This window comes from Geotrypetes seraphini, chromosome 8 (assembly GCF_902459505.1).
Source record: "Geotrypetes seraphini chromosome 8, aGeoSer1.1, whole genome shotgun sequence".
In the NCBI taxonomy this organism is placed as follows: domain Eukaryota; kingdom Metazoa; phylum Chordata; class Amphibia; order Gymnophiona; family Dermophiidae; genus Geotrypetes; species Geotrypetes seraphini.
In genome coordinates, this window is record NC_047091.1 from 433,430 (window position 1) to 448,235 (window position 14,806).

Consider the following 14,806-nt stretch of genomic DNA (forward strand, 5'->3'; position numbering starts at 1 on the left):
GCAGGGCCCTCCTGGGATTTTTTTTTTTTTTTTTCATTAAAAATTGTTGCCCCATACTGTTAACAGTTTTTTGAGAATACAAAGAATTCAAAAATGAAAAACACTATGCAACACAGAAAATGTTAAAACTTAAAAAATATATATTTTTAAAAACCACCCACAACCAATCCAATGCAGCAAACCATCCTTTTCATGGTGAGAATGGCAACATTTTGTGCTCAAGTACCCCATTAGATCACGTCACTTTACACCCCCCCCTAAAACCATCAAGTGCCCCTGCTAACAGGATCAATATTTTAAAATCATTCAACACTCCTTCCCTTTCATTTTCAAAACAAATAAACAAAAAATTTGTCAGATTTCAATGCTAATTCCACCTGTCCCCATCCCATTTATAGTTTAGAGCAAGTTAACAGTATAGTCCTGAAAAATATTCCAATTCTTGCAATTAAAATAATAAGCATTTTACAAAGCTAACACAAAGGCAAAGAAAACTAACATGTAATCATTCATTCTTGCTCCAACACAGAGTAATGACTGTTGAAGGCCAACATGAATAATGCATGAGCCCATTCTACTCTTTTGGTTTTGGGGATAGAGGGAAAAAGAGTAGAATGGGCCTATGCATTATTCATGTTGGCCCGTACCTGGTTTTAATTGCGGCAGGGCACCCCCCGTACCTGGTTTTAATCGTGGTTGGACGGTCGCGGCAGCAACAAGACTGATCCTCTGGCTATGTGTTGAACTGGCTGTTGGCCTCCGTTACACTCGTCTCTGGCTCTATCAGCATCAGGCGCCAACTGCTCTTCTTCGCTGGTCTCAGCTGCAACCCTGAGCAGAGGGAGAGGCTGGCAGCAGCAACACAAAGACTGCGTCCTTGCTGGTATAATGGACATCCCCATAAGCCGCCTCCTCCGTTGACCCACACCCTTCGAGCTCTTCACAATGCACTGCTTTCACCCTGGAAAGCAGAACATCGCTGACCTCCATCACTTCGGCACACCTCCCAACTCCCTGCTGCCTTGTTCACCGCTGTGCTACTCACTGCTGCAGCCATCCAGCAAGGGAAGCACCGCTATTAAAAACAGGTACGGGGAGGGTTGTTTGTGGTATTCATTCCATAAGATGCACCCTTATTTCCACCCACTTTTTTTGGGAATAAAGTGTGTCTTATGGAGCAAAAAATATGGTAGATCAAATCCTTAGAGATGATGGAACTCTACTGAACTTATTCTCAATTGTGTACTGATTATGGGTGGCCTCATTTAAATATTTTTTCATATCTTCAATTATGATTTTATATATCCTCCCTGCCTTCCAAATTTTTGAGTTCAAAAATTTATGAGACTTTGTCAGAGATATGTTGGTTGGAGGCCCAGTTAATAGTACTTTTAAAATACTTTAGACATTCAATGCTGGAATTTTCTTCAATCATGGATTATGACAAAGTGGCTCAAGATTGGAATGCTGAATTGAGGATAAATCTACAAGGTACTCATCTCAAAAGATTTTTATTTTTATTACATGGTCTCCTACCTGACATCTCTTATTTTGAGATGGGTTACAAATTTCTTTGTCACCTGTATATGGCGACTTGGCGAGTCTATAAAGCAACAATTGTCTCTCTAGGTTCTTGTCTAAAATGTGATCATCCTAAAGCAACATTATCACATATGTTTTGGAAAAGCCCTTTGATTTGTAATTTTTGGTCAGTTATAGCCTATTTTGGCTTTTTCACATTCAACATCCGGTACACCTAAGGGCTATAAAGATTTTTTGAAAAGAGTGATCCTTTCAGGGTTGAAAGCAATTCTTTATTCATGGATAGGGCCTACTGGACCGACTTATGGCCATTGGAGAGCACGTATGTTGTATCTGGTGCTCATGGAAGCTATGTCTGTTTCTGATTGGGATATGAAACAGGGTAGAACAGGGCAGCAATCCAGTCAGGTTTTTAGGATTTCCCCAATAAATATGCATGAGATCCATTTGCATACAATGGGAGGCAATGTATACAAATAGATCTCATGCATATTCATTGGGGAAATTCTGAAAACCAGACTGGAATTCAGCCCTCGTTGCCCACCTCTGGGGTGGGATGTTATTTATTACTTGGCAACCATTTTAAATACATTAACCCCAACTGCTCGCAGTTGTGTTTTGTTAGGTAGACCTTAAATTGTTTTATTTCTTTTTTATGCAGTCTTGGAAGGAGAGATGGGTAGGTATAATTTTATATTTTTTCAATTATTGTATTTAAACGTTCATTTGTTCTGGAAATTGAGTGTATAGTTGGATGGGTGGTGGGAAGCGGGTTGGTGGGTTAGGGATTGGTAGTTGAAATTGAAATTGTTTGAGCCTGATATTTGCTGTTTTCTTTTCTTTTTGTATTTTAAGTTCTCATATTTATTTTCTCATGCTCAATAAAAATAATAAACATTATGAAAATAATGATGTAAAAACCAGATGCCTGAATCTGTCCTCCTTTTTCTGTTGCAATATGGTAACCTTGCAGTCTTCCCCCAATTAAATCTTTTCCTTCCATGCCTTGCTTAATTTATCCTTTGATCAGCGACTCCCCAGCATCAAACTTAACTCTGCTCAGCACTCTCCCCTGTTTTGCCTTTATGTTGCTACACCCAAGTCTTTCTCCTCAACAACTCATGTCCCTCTCACAGCAGAATGGGTTGAGAGCTCACATCCCTACCTCAGCTGCTTATCTGTAGCCTTAATCAGAGAGAGAATATCTATGTTTCTCTGTCTAGCTTCTTTCAGCACTTTGAAGAGAAGCAAAGCCTTTAAGCAGCTAGCTGGAAGCATTGCTCCTTGGTTGCTTGGCAATCAGCTCAAAAGCTAACAGGTCAGCAAGATAGGTGGAGGTGGGAGGGCCCTTGTCTGAGGCTTTTTCCTTCTTTTTTCAAATTGCTTTAAAGCCTGTACTGTTCTGATAGTGTACCACTTGACACGTAGCATCATTTCTATTTAAAATATGCAATGTAACTAAAGTAACAACTATAGAAAACTAGACAAATATAGTGCAAAATATAGACAGCAGACAGATATAAATTCTCAAAACTGACACATTTTGATCACTAACTTGAAAGTAAAATCTTTTTCTTTCCTTCCTTCCTTCCTCTCCTCCAGATCTCATTCCATTCCCCAACCAACATCTCTCTGTCTCTCGATGAGTCCAGCTTTTCTTCCTCTCTCATCCCCCAGATCATTTCTCACCACAGCCCATCACTCCATGCCCATTTCTCCTTCTATCACCCTTCTCCAACACCATGCCACATCTCTCCCTCCATCACTATGCCCAACATTCTTCCCCCTTGCAATCCCTTCAATCTATCCCTCTGTTCCCTCTCTATCACCATATCCAACATTTCTGCCTCTCATCCTTTTATTCCCCATGTATCTCTACCTCACTTCTCTTTATGCCCAATTTTCCTCTTCCTTTTTCCCCATTTGCACCATCTCTTTCCCTCTCACTCACACTATCAGGCCCAACAATTTCCCTTTCTATTCCCTCCCTCCTTCCTATATCCCAAGTTAGTGCCCCCTTCCTCCCTCCTTCCTATGTCCCAAGTTAGTGCCCCCTTCCTTCCTCCCTCCCTCCTTCCTATGTCCTGAGTTCATGCCCCCTCCACCTCACAGCCTTCCAGCCTTTGTCCTTCCTCCCTTCCAGCCACGTTGAAGCTTGCCTAGCTCCCTCCCTCCCTGCTGTGCCAAAGCCTGCCTACCTGCCGATTCCTCCTCCCCCTGGTCCACCGCTACTCCCTGCCCAACACCCACTCCATTTAATTACCCCCCCTGCTGCTACTGCAACTCCTGGAAGGGAAGGGAAGGGCCAGGCACATGCAGCGATTGCATGCTGCCAGCCCACAAGTCTTCCCCCAATGTCAATTCTGACATCAGATAGAAGGTCCAGGCCAGCTAAACGCTGTTTTATCTCAGGAACATAGTGATGTAACCATGTTTCTTCAAAAGTAACTAGTCATTCCAAAAGGTTGGCACCAGTTCGCTGAAAATGCTACAAAATCATATTGGAAGTATACATCCGATGTTTCTCATCAGTATTCAAACATTTGGGCACCCACTTGGCTAACAGCTTCTGTATACCCAGCTGCTCATTGATTATATACCCAACACATTCTCAGGATATCTGTAACGACTCAGCAATTGTTTTGACTGATATTTGCCAATCTGCAAAAATCAGGTCATGGCTATAGTCAGCAATTTCAGCAGTTGACACCATTTGAGGCCACCCAAACCTTGCTGCATTTTCAGTCTCGAAATCTCCCTGCTGAAAGTTTGCACATCACTTCTTCATGGTGAAGTACAATGGGCACTTGTCACTCAATGTTGCATCATACATTCATGGATTTCCTTTGATGTTTTCTTCTGCAGGAATAGGAACGTCATGATGGCTCAGAGTTTCACACTTGAAAATTCCACACTTTTCACTGACATAGTTCAATCAATGATCTGAAACAATGTGAAAACATAGCTTTACGATTTTGCAAAATAAAATAACACTTTTTTCAGCTATAGTGGCAAATAATGCTCAGAATTTAGGAAGTAGTTAGTTGGGCTGAGAACTTTTCAGCACCCATTATACACCTCCTCCCCTCCTGGAGGGGTGCTCAAGACCCATTCCCCTCTAATAGTCCATACTACCCCACCATAGTACAGAATTTAAATACTTAAGTTGTATAAATTAGAGGTCTGCATGGGAATGGGGATTATGGGAATCCCGCAGGGATTCCCCCCCAATCAACGTGACTCCCACGGGGATCCCGCCCAGGTCTACGGGGTCCCATAGGGATCCCCCCCCAGGTTCATGGGACTCCCATGGAGATTCCCTCCAGGCTCATGGGATTCCATCCCACGGGGATGGAACCAGGGTTCCCGAGGCCTGGGGTGAGTGTGACGCAGTGGTTAAAGCTATAGTCTCATTACCCTGAGATTGTGGGTTCAAACCCACGCTGCTCCTTATGAACCTGTGCACGTCACTTAATCCCCACATTGCCCCAGGTACATTAGATAGATTGTGAACCCACTAGAACAGACAGTGAAAAATGCTTAAGTAACTGAATAAATTAATGTAAACCGTTGAGCTCCCCTGGGAGAACGGTATAGAAAATTGAATAAATAAATTAGTAGAAGATAGACAAAAGCAGAAACTGGGATTAAGATGATGGGAAAAAAAATGTCCCACCAGCTACAGCAAAAGAGATGTTCATTTTGAGGGGGGCTAAGCTCATAGTGGGAGGCCCAGCCTCCTCTCATGGTTATGCCACCAATTGTGTTTAATACAAAATGAAGTACAGTACTTGCTGAGTTTGTTTTGAGGTTTCCAGTTCAGTTTTGGCACATTTTTCTTATGTAACCATTGTCCTGAAAAGTGCCTCTCTCAATTTTGCTTTAAATAATTTTGATGCTGTATTGTTTGATTCTTTACCCTATTGCTGTATTAAAAATCATTTATGGATCTTGGAAGGACCTCTCACAAGTAACCTGTGCCAGATGGTGGAACCAGATTTGTTTGGTCTAAAGATATGAGCTTTATATTGCCAAAAAATCCAACTTTTTTTTTTTTTAATAACAAGAAATGGTCGACCCTACAGTCACATGACCTAATGTCTATTCTAATTCTTTCTGGTGATGTATGCATCTCTTATTTCTGTTCACTGTTATTTGTTTATATTGCATTTTATTGTTGGTTTAAATAAACTAAGACTAAAAAAAAAAATCAAAACTGTCAGAAGTAATTGCTGCTTTTTATGGGGACAAGTAACTTTTAGGGGGGGGACGGACAGGATGGAGGAAATTCCTTACAGAGACGGGTGGGGATGGAGAGGATTCCTCACGGGGTTAGGCGGGGTTTCTGTCCCTGCACAACTCTCTAGTATAAATACACATGAGGCCAGTCTCTTTCAACTGAAAGGAAACTCCAGAGTGAGAGGGCTTGAGTGAAATTAAGAGGTGATAGGCTCAGGAGTAATCTAAGGAACACTTTTTAAAGAAAGGGTAGTAGATGCATGGAATAGTCTCCCGGTAGAGGTGGTGGAGACAAAGACTGTGTCTGAATTCAAGAAAACATGGGATAGGCATATGGTATCTCTTAGGGAGAGGAGGAGATAAGTAGTGGATAATGCGGCTGCCTGGATTATGAAGAAGGAAGGAGGCGGTGGTACTTGGATGTCTTGGAAGCAGCTCGGAGGCAGGTACACAATCACAGAAAGGTGCAAACTTGGGACATAGAATGGAAGGAGTGAGAGAAAGGGGAGCACAAACTTGGAACATAGGATGAAAAGATGGAGGGAGGGAGGGAAAGAGATGCTGCAGGTGAGGGAGGGAAGATAAAGGCAGAATGATTGGGCATGGGTGTGACTTTGCGGACATTGATTCCCCTAGGGAAAAATGTTTTTGTTCCATATGGGAGCCCTTTTGGCTCACCTTGACACCCTATGTTCGCAGCAGACTGTTGAATTGTTAACCACTAGTTCTCATAGTTCTTGGACTTGCGTCAGGGATACTTCTGTTAATTTGGGGAGGGTTGGGGTGGGAGATATAGAATTGTTTATTACTATGCTATTCATGATCTGTTTTTCTGTGGTTTGTTTGATTTTTGAAAATGAATAAAAATATTTAAACATAAAATCCAGATAGAAAATACTATGTACTTAAATGACATGCGATGTCTATTAAACTTCTTAGCCTCCTGAGCAAGATGTAGCACTTTCAATCACATTTTTTAAGATTTTGTAAACCATCTTGGTTAACTGAAGTTGGAACAGTGGTAAAGCAAACTTTATAATTAAAAAATAAATAAAATTAATTTAAAAATTCTTCTAGAAAACTTATGCACATACAAATTGTCTATATTCACTGTGGATATAGTGAAGACAGATCTAATTCACTGACTCTTTTAAGCCCTCTGATCATAAGAGGCACCATTCTGGTTTCTACTAGGCAAACCCAGTTCCCCTTCTGAAGGAACAGCAATTTCCAGAAGGAATACCAAACAATCCATAGGCACACACAAGTCAAGGGCTCCAACAATGAGCACAAGTTCAATTTCTAGCCATGATATACCAGCCAAGATGTACTACAAAGCTATCAAAGTGAAACTACTGAATTACCAACCATAGTTCATACCAATCAGACTCGCTGCTTACCTTCACACCACGGATACGGAATTCAGCCAGGGCCCGACTCATCTTGGTAGCTGCCACTTGGTGGTCCTTACCATGGGCAATAACTTTAACCAGCAGAGAATCATAGTGTGGGGAGATGATAGCCCCCTGGAATGCTGAGGCACTATCTAGTCTGATGCCCATCCCTTCACCACTGCGGAAAACCTGATAAAAATTGTGGCAGTCAGCAACACAAGTTCATGGTTCTCTTTAATACAAATAGGACATCAGAATTAAAAGCTAGATGCACTAAAGTCAGTGATCATCGCTAAACCAGTTTTCAACAGCTTTAGTGACGATTGCTTTTATTGTCCCAATTCACAAAATGGCGCACCACGGTTTTTTCCCCCTCAATCACCCATTTTCCAATCCAGCCCTGCAAATTAGAAAAAACCCCATGCAAAGCAGCCAAGCGATTGATGCACTAGCATCGCTTGGTTATTCCTCACCCCCCCCAAAAAAAAAATGGGGTTTTAGCGATCGGAAAAACCGACAGGTCTAAACCTGTCGGTAACTGTGTTACCAATAGGTCTGCCTGTTTTGTTTTGGGGGTTTTCTTTTTTTTTTTTTCAATAGCACACACAAAATATCTGTCCCATTAAAAAGAAAAAAGTTCCCACCACCGATAACCATCCCTCCCCGATGATCCCTGACAAATGTGGCATGAGAAAAAATAAGCAGGAAGGATACTCACTCCCTTTTACCACACGGAACACCCCCACGCTATGGCCCCCCATCCTGCACCAGGCACCAGGCACCCCCACGCTATGGCCCCCCCATCCTGCCACTGTCCCCTCCTGAACCCCCCCAAAATGGCAGGAGGATTGCCCACTCCCTCCTGCCACTTGATGCCCCCCCACCTTACCATGAACCTCCCTCATACCTTTTAAAAACATTGGAAGCAGGAAGCCCGTTCTGAGACTCCTGCTTCACCCCTGACAGTCTTAAATTATGGGCCTTCCTCTCCCCGGTGCATCATGTGATGCACAGGGAGGGGCCAAAGGCTCTGATTGGTTCCTTAGGCCTTAGGCGTCTGAGTCAATCAGGCCTTAGGAACTCCCCTCTGAATCCAGGATACTGATTGGTCCCTCCCTGTGCATCACATGATGCACCAGGGAGAGGAAGGCCCATAATTTAGCACTGGCGGGATGAAGCAGGAGTCTCAGAGCGGGCTTCCTGCTTCCAACTTTTTAAACAGGTATGAGGGAGGTTCAGGGTGAGGTGGGGGGGCATCCGGTGGTAGGAAGGACTGGGCATTCCTCCTACCATTTTTTTTTTTTTGTTCAGGGGGGCAGTGGCTCAGGGATGCCTGGTGCGGGGGAGTGGGGGCATGGCACAGGGGTATTCTGTGTGGCAGGAGGGAGTGGGCATCCTTCCTGCCTATTTTTGGGGAAGAGGGAGGGGATTGGTTCGAGGGAGTCGGTGACACGGGGGGAGCTTTTTTTTCTTTTTTTTAATGGGGCAGATTGCGCGTGTGTAATGCAAGCACAACACCTGTGCAATTAAAAAAAGAAGACTTAGCAGTGGCAGAAGGCTGCTTCCCCTGTCACTGCTGTTAGGGCTCTGCACATGTCAATCGCTCACTGAGCAATTGATCTGTCTGGTTTGCATGCAAATGATTTGCACCTCCGTACAAATCATTTGTATGCAAACTTGATAGCACATCAATCGCTCCTGCAGAATCATCCAACAACGATCCAATCGGTATCTTTAGTGCATCCAGGCCTAAGTTGGAAATATGATATGCAGCCACCTCTGGGATGCAGGGCCTGACAGGGCTTGATATTCATCATAGTTTCTCTCTTACACAATGTTATCATAAGAGTGAGTAAATATGTTTGTACAGAAACAACATTTTCAAGATTAGATTACAGAGTAAGAACCTGTCTAGACACTTTCAATTACATGGTGAACTATTAGGTCTTCATTATCTACCTTCAACATACAGTAGAATCCAAGTTAACCGGTATTAACTAACCAGCACTCTCACCCAACTGGAAAAATAAATTGCTAGCAAAATTAAAAAATTGTATCCCACGTTCCTGACCATCAACCTCCAAATTCGTTTTTGACATGCAATGAACTGCCAGCATTATCTTCTTTGTTACAGTTTTATCAACCTACACAAGCTTTACAGTTGGTAGATAAGTTGTGTTTGGCCGTTCCATCTTTGGCCATGGTAAGGCTTTCTAGTCATTGCAATACTTTGCTGATCGTACGAGGACTGAAATGTTAGGTACGTTAGGGTCAAGCATGACTTTCTTCAAGATTGATCTGATGACACCTGACTTCCAGTTTGTGGGCACTGCATCTGGTTTTAGAGAGGTGTTGATGAGAGGAAGGATGGAGTGTACAAAAGCATCTTTCACAGCCACCAGGAGGCGTGGCGGACAGCGGTCCAGGTTGGAGCTGAAAGGGTGAATAGTATCCAGTATCTTGGTATGACGTCATGAGAGACAGTTTCAAAGTGAGTTAGGTTCCCAGTTGTAGTTTTAATTATCTTCTCTGAATCATTGGGGGGACGATATCTGTAGTGTGGTAGAGTTGAGGTGAGACCACATTTTGTCTACTTTGTCAGCAAAGTAGTCTGAGAGTGTTTCGCTGTTGTGTTCGGTATTAAGGAAATGATAGTCTTCTTGTGATGTTGTGAGTATCTTTTTGGTTGGTTGAAAAAGGTTTTTTTGATCTATTGGGTGTCTTTAACCCTTTCAGGACCAAGGGACATATTTGTCCCATAACTTTAAAATCCTATAAATTTTGATTGGGATAGTCTACAGTTCTAAATTTGATATGTACGGATTCCATATGATACTGCCTTTATGTAAACAAACTGGTTCCGACATTCATTCATTAGCGTCGTTGCCAGATTGACGAGAAGATTCACTTGCCACACTGTCCATAAGCCAGAAGTTTGATTTTTTAAATAAAAATAATGATATTTCACAAAAAAAATCAATTTTTTGGCATCTGCAAGCCCTTTTTACCATAAAAATGTCGTCAAAACCACAAAAATTGGCCTACGATCCTTATGGTCCTGAAAGGGTTAATAGTTGTTGGGAGTAATATATCTTTATAACTTCCAGGGTGGCTTTTTTATATTCTTCATGCAGTTCCTTTCATTTGGACCTGTGACTGTTAAGTCTGAATTTGTACCTTTCCTTTCCGCTTTCCTTAGTTCTCATTTTTTAGTTCTTAAGTAATCGATAAACCAGGGGAAGGAATATTTTAGTTCTTAAGTAATCGATAAACCAGGGGAAGGAATATTTGCAGGGATAGTATTTGATCTCTTTAACTGGGGCTAGCCCTTCGTATAGGGTTTTTATCTCAGTGTACCAGTCCTCTGCAGCCTCACCAACAGATTTGGAATTGGGTTTTAATGTTCCCACTAGGTTAGAAAGGCCTGTGGAGAGATCTTCTAAGTTGATAGTGTTGTTGTATATCTTCTTATGTTGGGTTTGCTTTCTGTTTTTCTTTCCTCAGTTCCTCAGTATACCAAACTTTTAAGGATATTGGGTAAGAAAGTTTCTTTAAGTATATTATAATGTTTTATGTATATTCAGAAATTGCTGTAAACAAATATATAATCTTGTAAAACTTTTCTTTAAGTCTGTTATCTATAAAAGCCAAAAGGAAGGCCTTTGTTCAAATAAGTCCAACCTTTTACAGTGACATGTTAACGAAACATTGGAAGATTGAAATGACGTGTTACTAGTCATTGTAAAAGTACATAAGCAAGCTCCTGTCTCTGATTAAGGAGGGAGACCTCTCTTTCCACATGGACCAGTTAGTCCTTATGTGAGACGACTCCCCCCTCACACACACACAATGTTTTACGGAGTTGGCAATTTGTGTAAAGCATATAATTGATTGGCAAGTGAATCTTAATTCTGATTTTAACCTCAAGTTGAATTGGATATAAATTGAATAAATATTATTTTGATTAAATTGCATGTCTGTGTGTGAGTTATTAGCATGAAATACCCTGTATGTTGGGACACGAAGTGCAATCTGTGCACTCAATAGGCAAAGGACATACTGTATAGTCTGCCAGCTATGTAGAGATGGTTCTCTTGGTGACAGGACATTAGAACATAAGAATAGCCTTACTGGGTAAGACCAATGGTCCATCAAGCCCAGTAGCCCATTCTCACGGTGGCCAATTCAGGTCACTAGTACCGGGCCAAAACCCAAAGAGTAGCAACATTCCATGCTACCAATCAAAGGCAAATAGAAAAATCACAAATACCCGAAAATAACTGGGAGGTGAAAAAATCAACAAGAAAAGCAAAAACCTCCCAAACCCCAAGAACTGGAACCAGACAAGGGGGAGAGACAAGAGCGGGGACGGTAGAGCTACACAACACAATCTACAAATAATTTTTATGTATACACGGGAGAGCCCTCAGTCACACAGCCTCCCACTGGAAACTCCCAGCGGTACAGGCTGTCACTTGGCTTACACCCAGAAGAGTGTTAACTGTGAAACATCCCCGGGCTCTACTCCGTGTTTTTTAGTGATAAAGTGCACTTGGAGAGACCTCCCAGGAAAGGGACTTGGGAGTTCTGATCGACAAGTCGATGAAGCCATGCACACAATGTGCGGCGGCAGCAAAAAGGGCAAACAGAATGCTAGGAATGAGAAAGAAGGGGATCATGAACAGATCAGAGAAGGTTATCATGCCGCTGTACCGGGCCATGGTACGCCCTCACCTGGAGTACTGCGTCCAGCACTGGTTGCCGTACCTGAAGAAAGACACGGTACTACTCGAAAGGGTCCAGAGAAGAGCGACTAAGATGGTTAAGGGGCTGGAGGAGCTGCTGTATAGCGAAAGATTAGAGAAACTGGACCTCTTCTCTCTCGAACAGAGGAGATTGAGAGGGGACATGATCGAAACATTCAAGGTACTGAAGGGATAGACTTAGTAGATAAGGACAGGTTGTTCACCCTCTCCAAGGTAGGGAGAACAAGAGGGCACTCTCTAAAGTTGAAAGGGGATAGATTCCGTACAAACGTAAGGAAGCTCTTCTTCACCCAGAGAGTGGTAGAAAGCTGGAACGCCCTTCCAGAGACTGTTATAGGGGAAAACACCCTCCAAGGATTCAAGACAAAGTTAGACAAATTTCTGTTGAACAAGAACGTGCGCTGGTAGGGCTAGTCTCAGTTAGGGTGCTGGTCTTAGACCAGAGGGCCGCCGCGTGAGCGGACTGCTGGGCATGATGGTTTGACTCAGCAGTGGCAATTCTTATGTTCTAAAACCCTGGCTCACCACTTGTAGAACCCACTGGTCTGATGTTATGAGGATCTATCGATGGTAAAAATAGTAGAGTCTGCCTCCTAAGGGAAGAGTCTGAGGTAGAGAGAGAGAGAGTGATACTGGTAATGCTTTCCAAAAGAGAGTCAAAAAGACTGTTGTTTGGACTGTGGCTGAGATTGAGTCTTCTGTTGTCTATGCTGCCTAGGACACCTTTGATTTGTTCTCTGGGAAGATGTAGAAGGCTGATTATACTTAGAATAGTAGGAAGAGTATTTGGAGGTATTGGGATATCTTTGGGATGATTACAACTGAAGATTTGGTGCTTGACAAGATTGTCATATAATCAGTGTAGGTTTTGATCTTTTGGGTAGCCTCCTCAATATGATCTCCAAACAGATCATCTCCTATACATGGGATATTGGAGAGACAGTCTTGGACATTGGTGTCTAAGTCCAAAATTTAGAGCCAAGCCTGCCTGTGCATTGCAATAGATACTACTGAAGTGTGGGAGGTGATGTTAAAGACATAAAATGTTGACCGAACCATGTATTTTCTGATTTCTAAGAGATCACTGGTCAGATGTTGGAAGGACTTAAGGTGATCTGATGGGATATAGTGATCAAAAGATGAGCACTGCTGAATGAGAGATTTCATATAAAATGTCTTAATAAAAGTTGTAATTTAGTATTCTGTTAGCAACCATGGTACCTTGGAATACTCTTCTGTCAAACTTGGCCAAGGTTCTGCCCTTTCTGCCTGGTGGAGTACTGGTATAAGTATGAGAAATATTTGCTCCTTTTAAAGATTGGTGCTGTAGTTGTGGTCTGTCAAAACCAAGACAAAACTGGATCCTATAAAGTGTGTCCAGTTTATGTGGAGCCACTGGAATAGAAAGTAGTGTTTCCTACAGAGGGCTTCCTTCATGGGTTTATGAAGTGGTACTTTTATACCATCTTTAGGCCACTTCTTGTAGTCTAAGGCCTCCATGAGCTTTGCTTCTGACTCCATGTTTATAGGAAGCGCTTCCCTCATTTGTCTGATAAAGTTAGTGAAAGACAGACTTTCAAGGAGGGGAGCTGCATCAAGGTAGAGGCAGGGAAGGATCCAACGGTAGCCCATGAAACTCATCAGCAGAGAAGTCTGGGTAGTCACTAGAAGAGCGTGGCAACAGATCTGAGTCATATGTCAGCTTTTCTAGAAGTGGAACATTGAGGGGAGAATCGAGAGTAGGATGAAGATCATCAAGGTGAAGTTGGTGTGCTGTGCTCCATGGAAGATGATGAATATGATATGCATCTTTTCACCGCTATAGAGTACAAGAACAATGCCTCAATGGACTGGGTGGACAGTACTCAGACTGGGCTGAAGCCAAGAGAGTTGATGCAGGAATTTGTACAGGGTGCAACTACAGTATCCCAGCTAGTTCTTGCTACAATAGCGCTTGAAGCTGTTCTTGCACCAATGGCACTAGTATCAATGTTGGTAAGGGTACATTAGATGCTACCTGCATTGAGTGTTGAGTCATTGGGGACCTCAATGTTGAGGCATGCCTCAGAGGAGACACCAACTGCAACGATGGCGATCGGGCATCAGTGCAACAACATTTGGAGTGCACCTATGGAGATGATGCTTGAGATGATGACCTATTTGTGTACAATTCTGGAGGCCGCACATTCAAAAAGGTATAAAAAAGATGGAGTCAGTTCAGAGGAAGGCTACTAAAATGGTGCATGGTCTTTGTCATAAGGCATATGGTGCAAACCAATAAGGTGAAAGCTTTAAATTCTTTAACAAATCCTCATTTTGGACGTTTTTTTTGAGAATGGACATTTTCCCTGCTTCTACTTTCAGCATTTAGGGCCTAGGCCAAAAGGGAACTTAAGACGTTTTTTTTATTATGCCCCTCCACACTTTTAACAAATCACAGCATGTTGGTTCTAGTGACACTGAATATTACAGCTACTCCTCAGTAGTGTAGTACAGTTCTACTTCAAGTTATCAAGAGTGGTATGTTTCTTTAAACAAGAGTGTTTTCAGTAAGATTTTGAATGTTTTGAGGTCAGTTATAATTCCAATATGCTCTGGTAGCAGGTTCCACCACTGAGGTCCTCTAATAGAGAAGATTGAATTTCTACATTCATCAAGTTGGACTATGCGAGAAGAAGGAATATCAAGCAGCTTAGAACGTGACTGAAGTGCCCGTGAAGGTTGATTGGTATGTAGTGTTGTTCCTAGGACAGGAGACAACCTATCAGTCAAGGCCTTGAAGACAAACAAGAGGGTTTTATAGTGGATTCAATGTTCAATTGGTAACTGGGGAAGGGATTTGAGTATTGGTGTTAATCCGTTGTC

The 14,806-nt window shown here is 42.4% G+C and overlaps 1 protein-coding gene across 5 annotated transcripts in view; it reads right to left on the minus strand.

Moving 5' to 3' along the window:
• PC (pyruvate carboxylase) overlaps positions 1-14,806 on the minus strand; it is a 318,688-nt gene that overhangs the window by 165,456 nt on the left and 138,426 nt on the right. For all 5 annotated transcript variants that reach the window (XM_033954334.1, XM_033954337.1, XM_033954335.1 and 2 more), the window contains exon 10: positions 7,182-7,364. In XM_033954334.1, the coding sequence (XP_033810225.1) occupies positions 7,182-7,364 (183 nt within the window). The remainder of the gene's footprint in view (positions 1-7,181; positions 7,365-14,806) is intronic.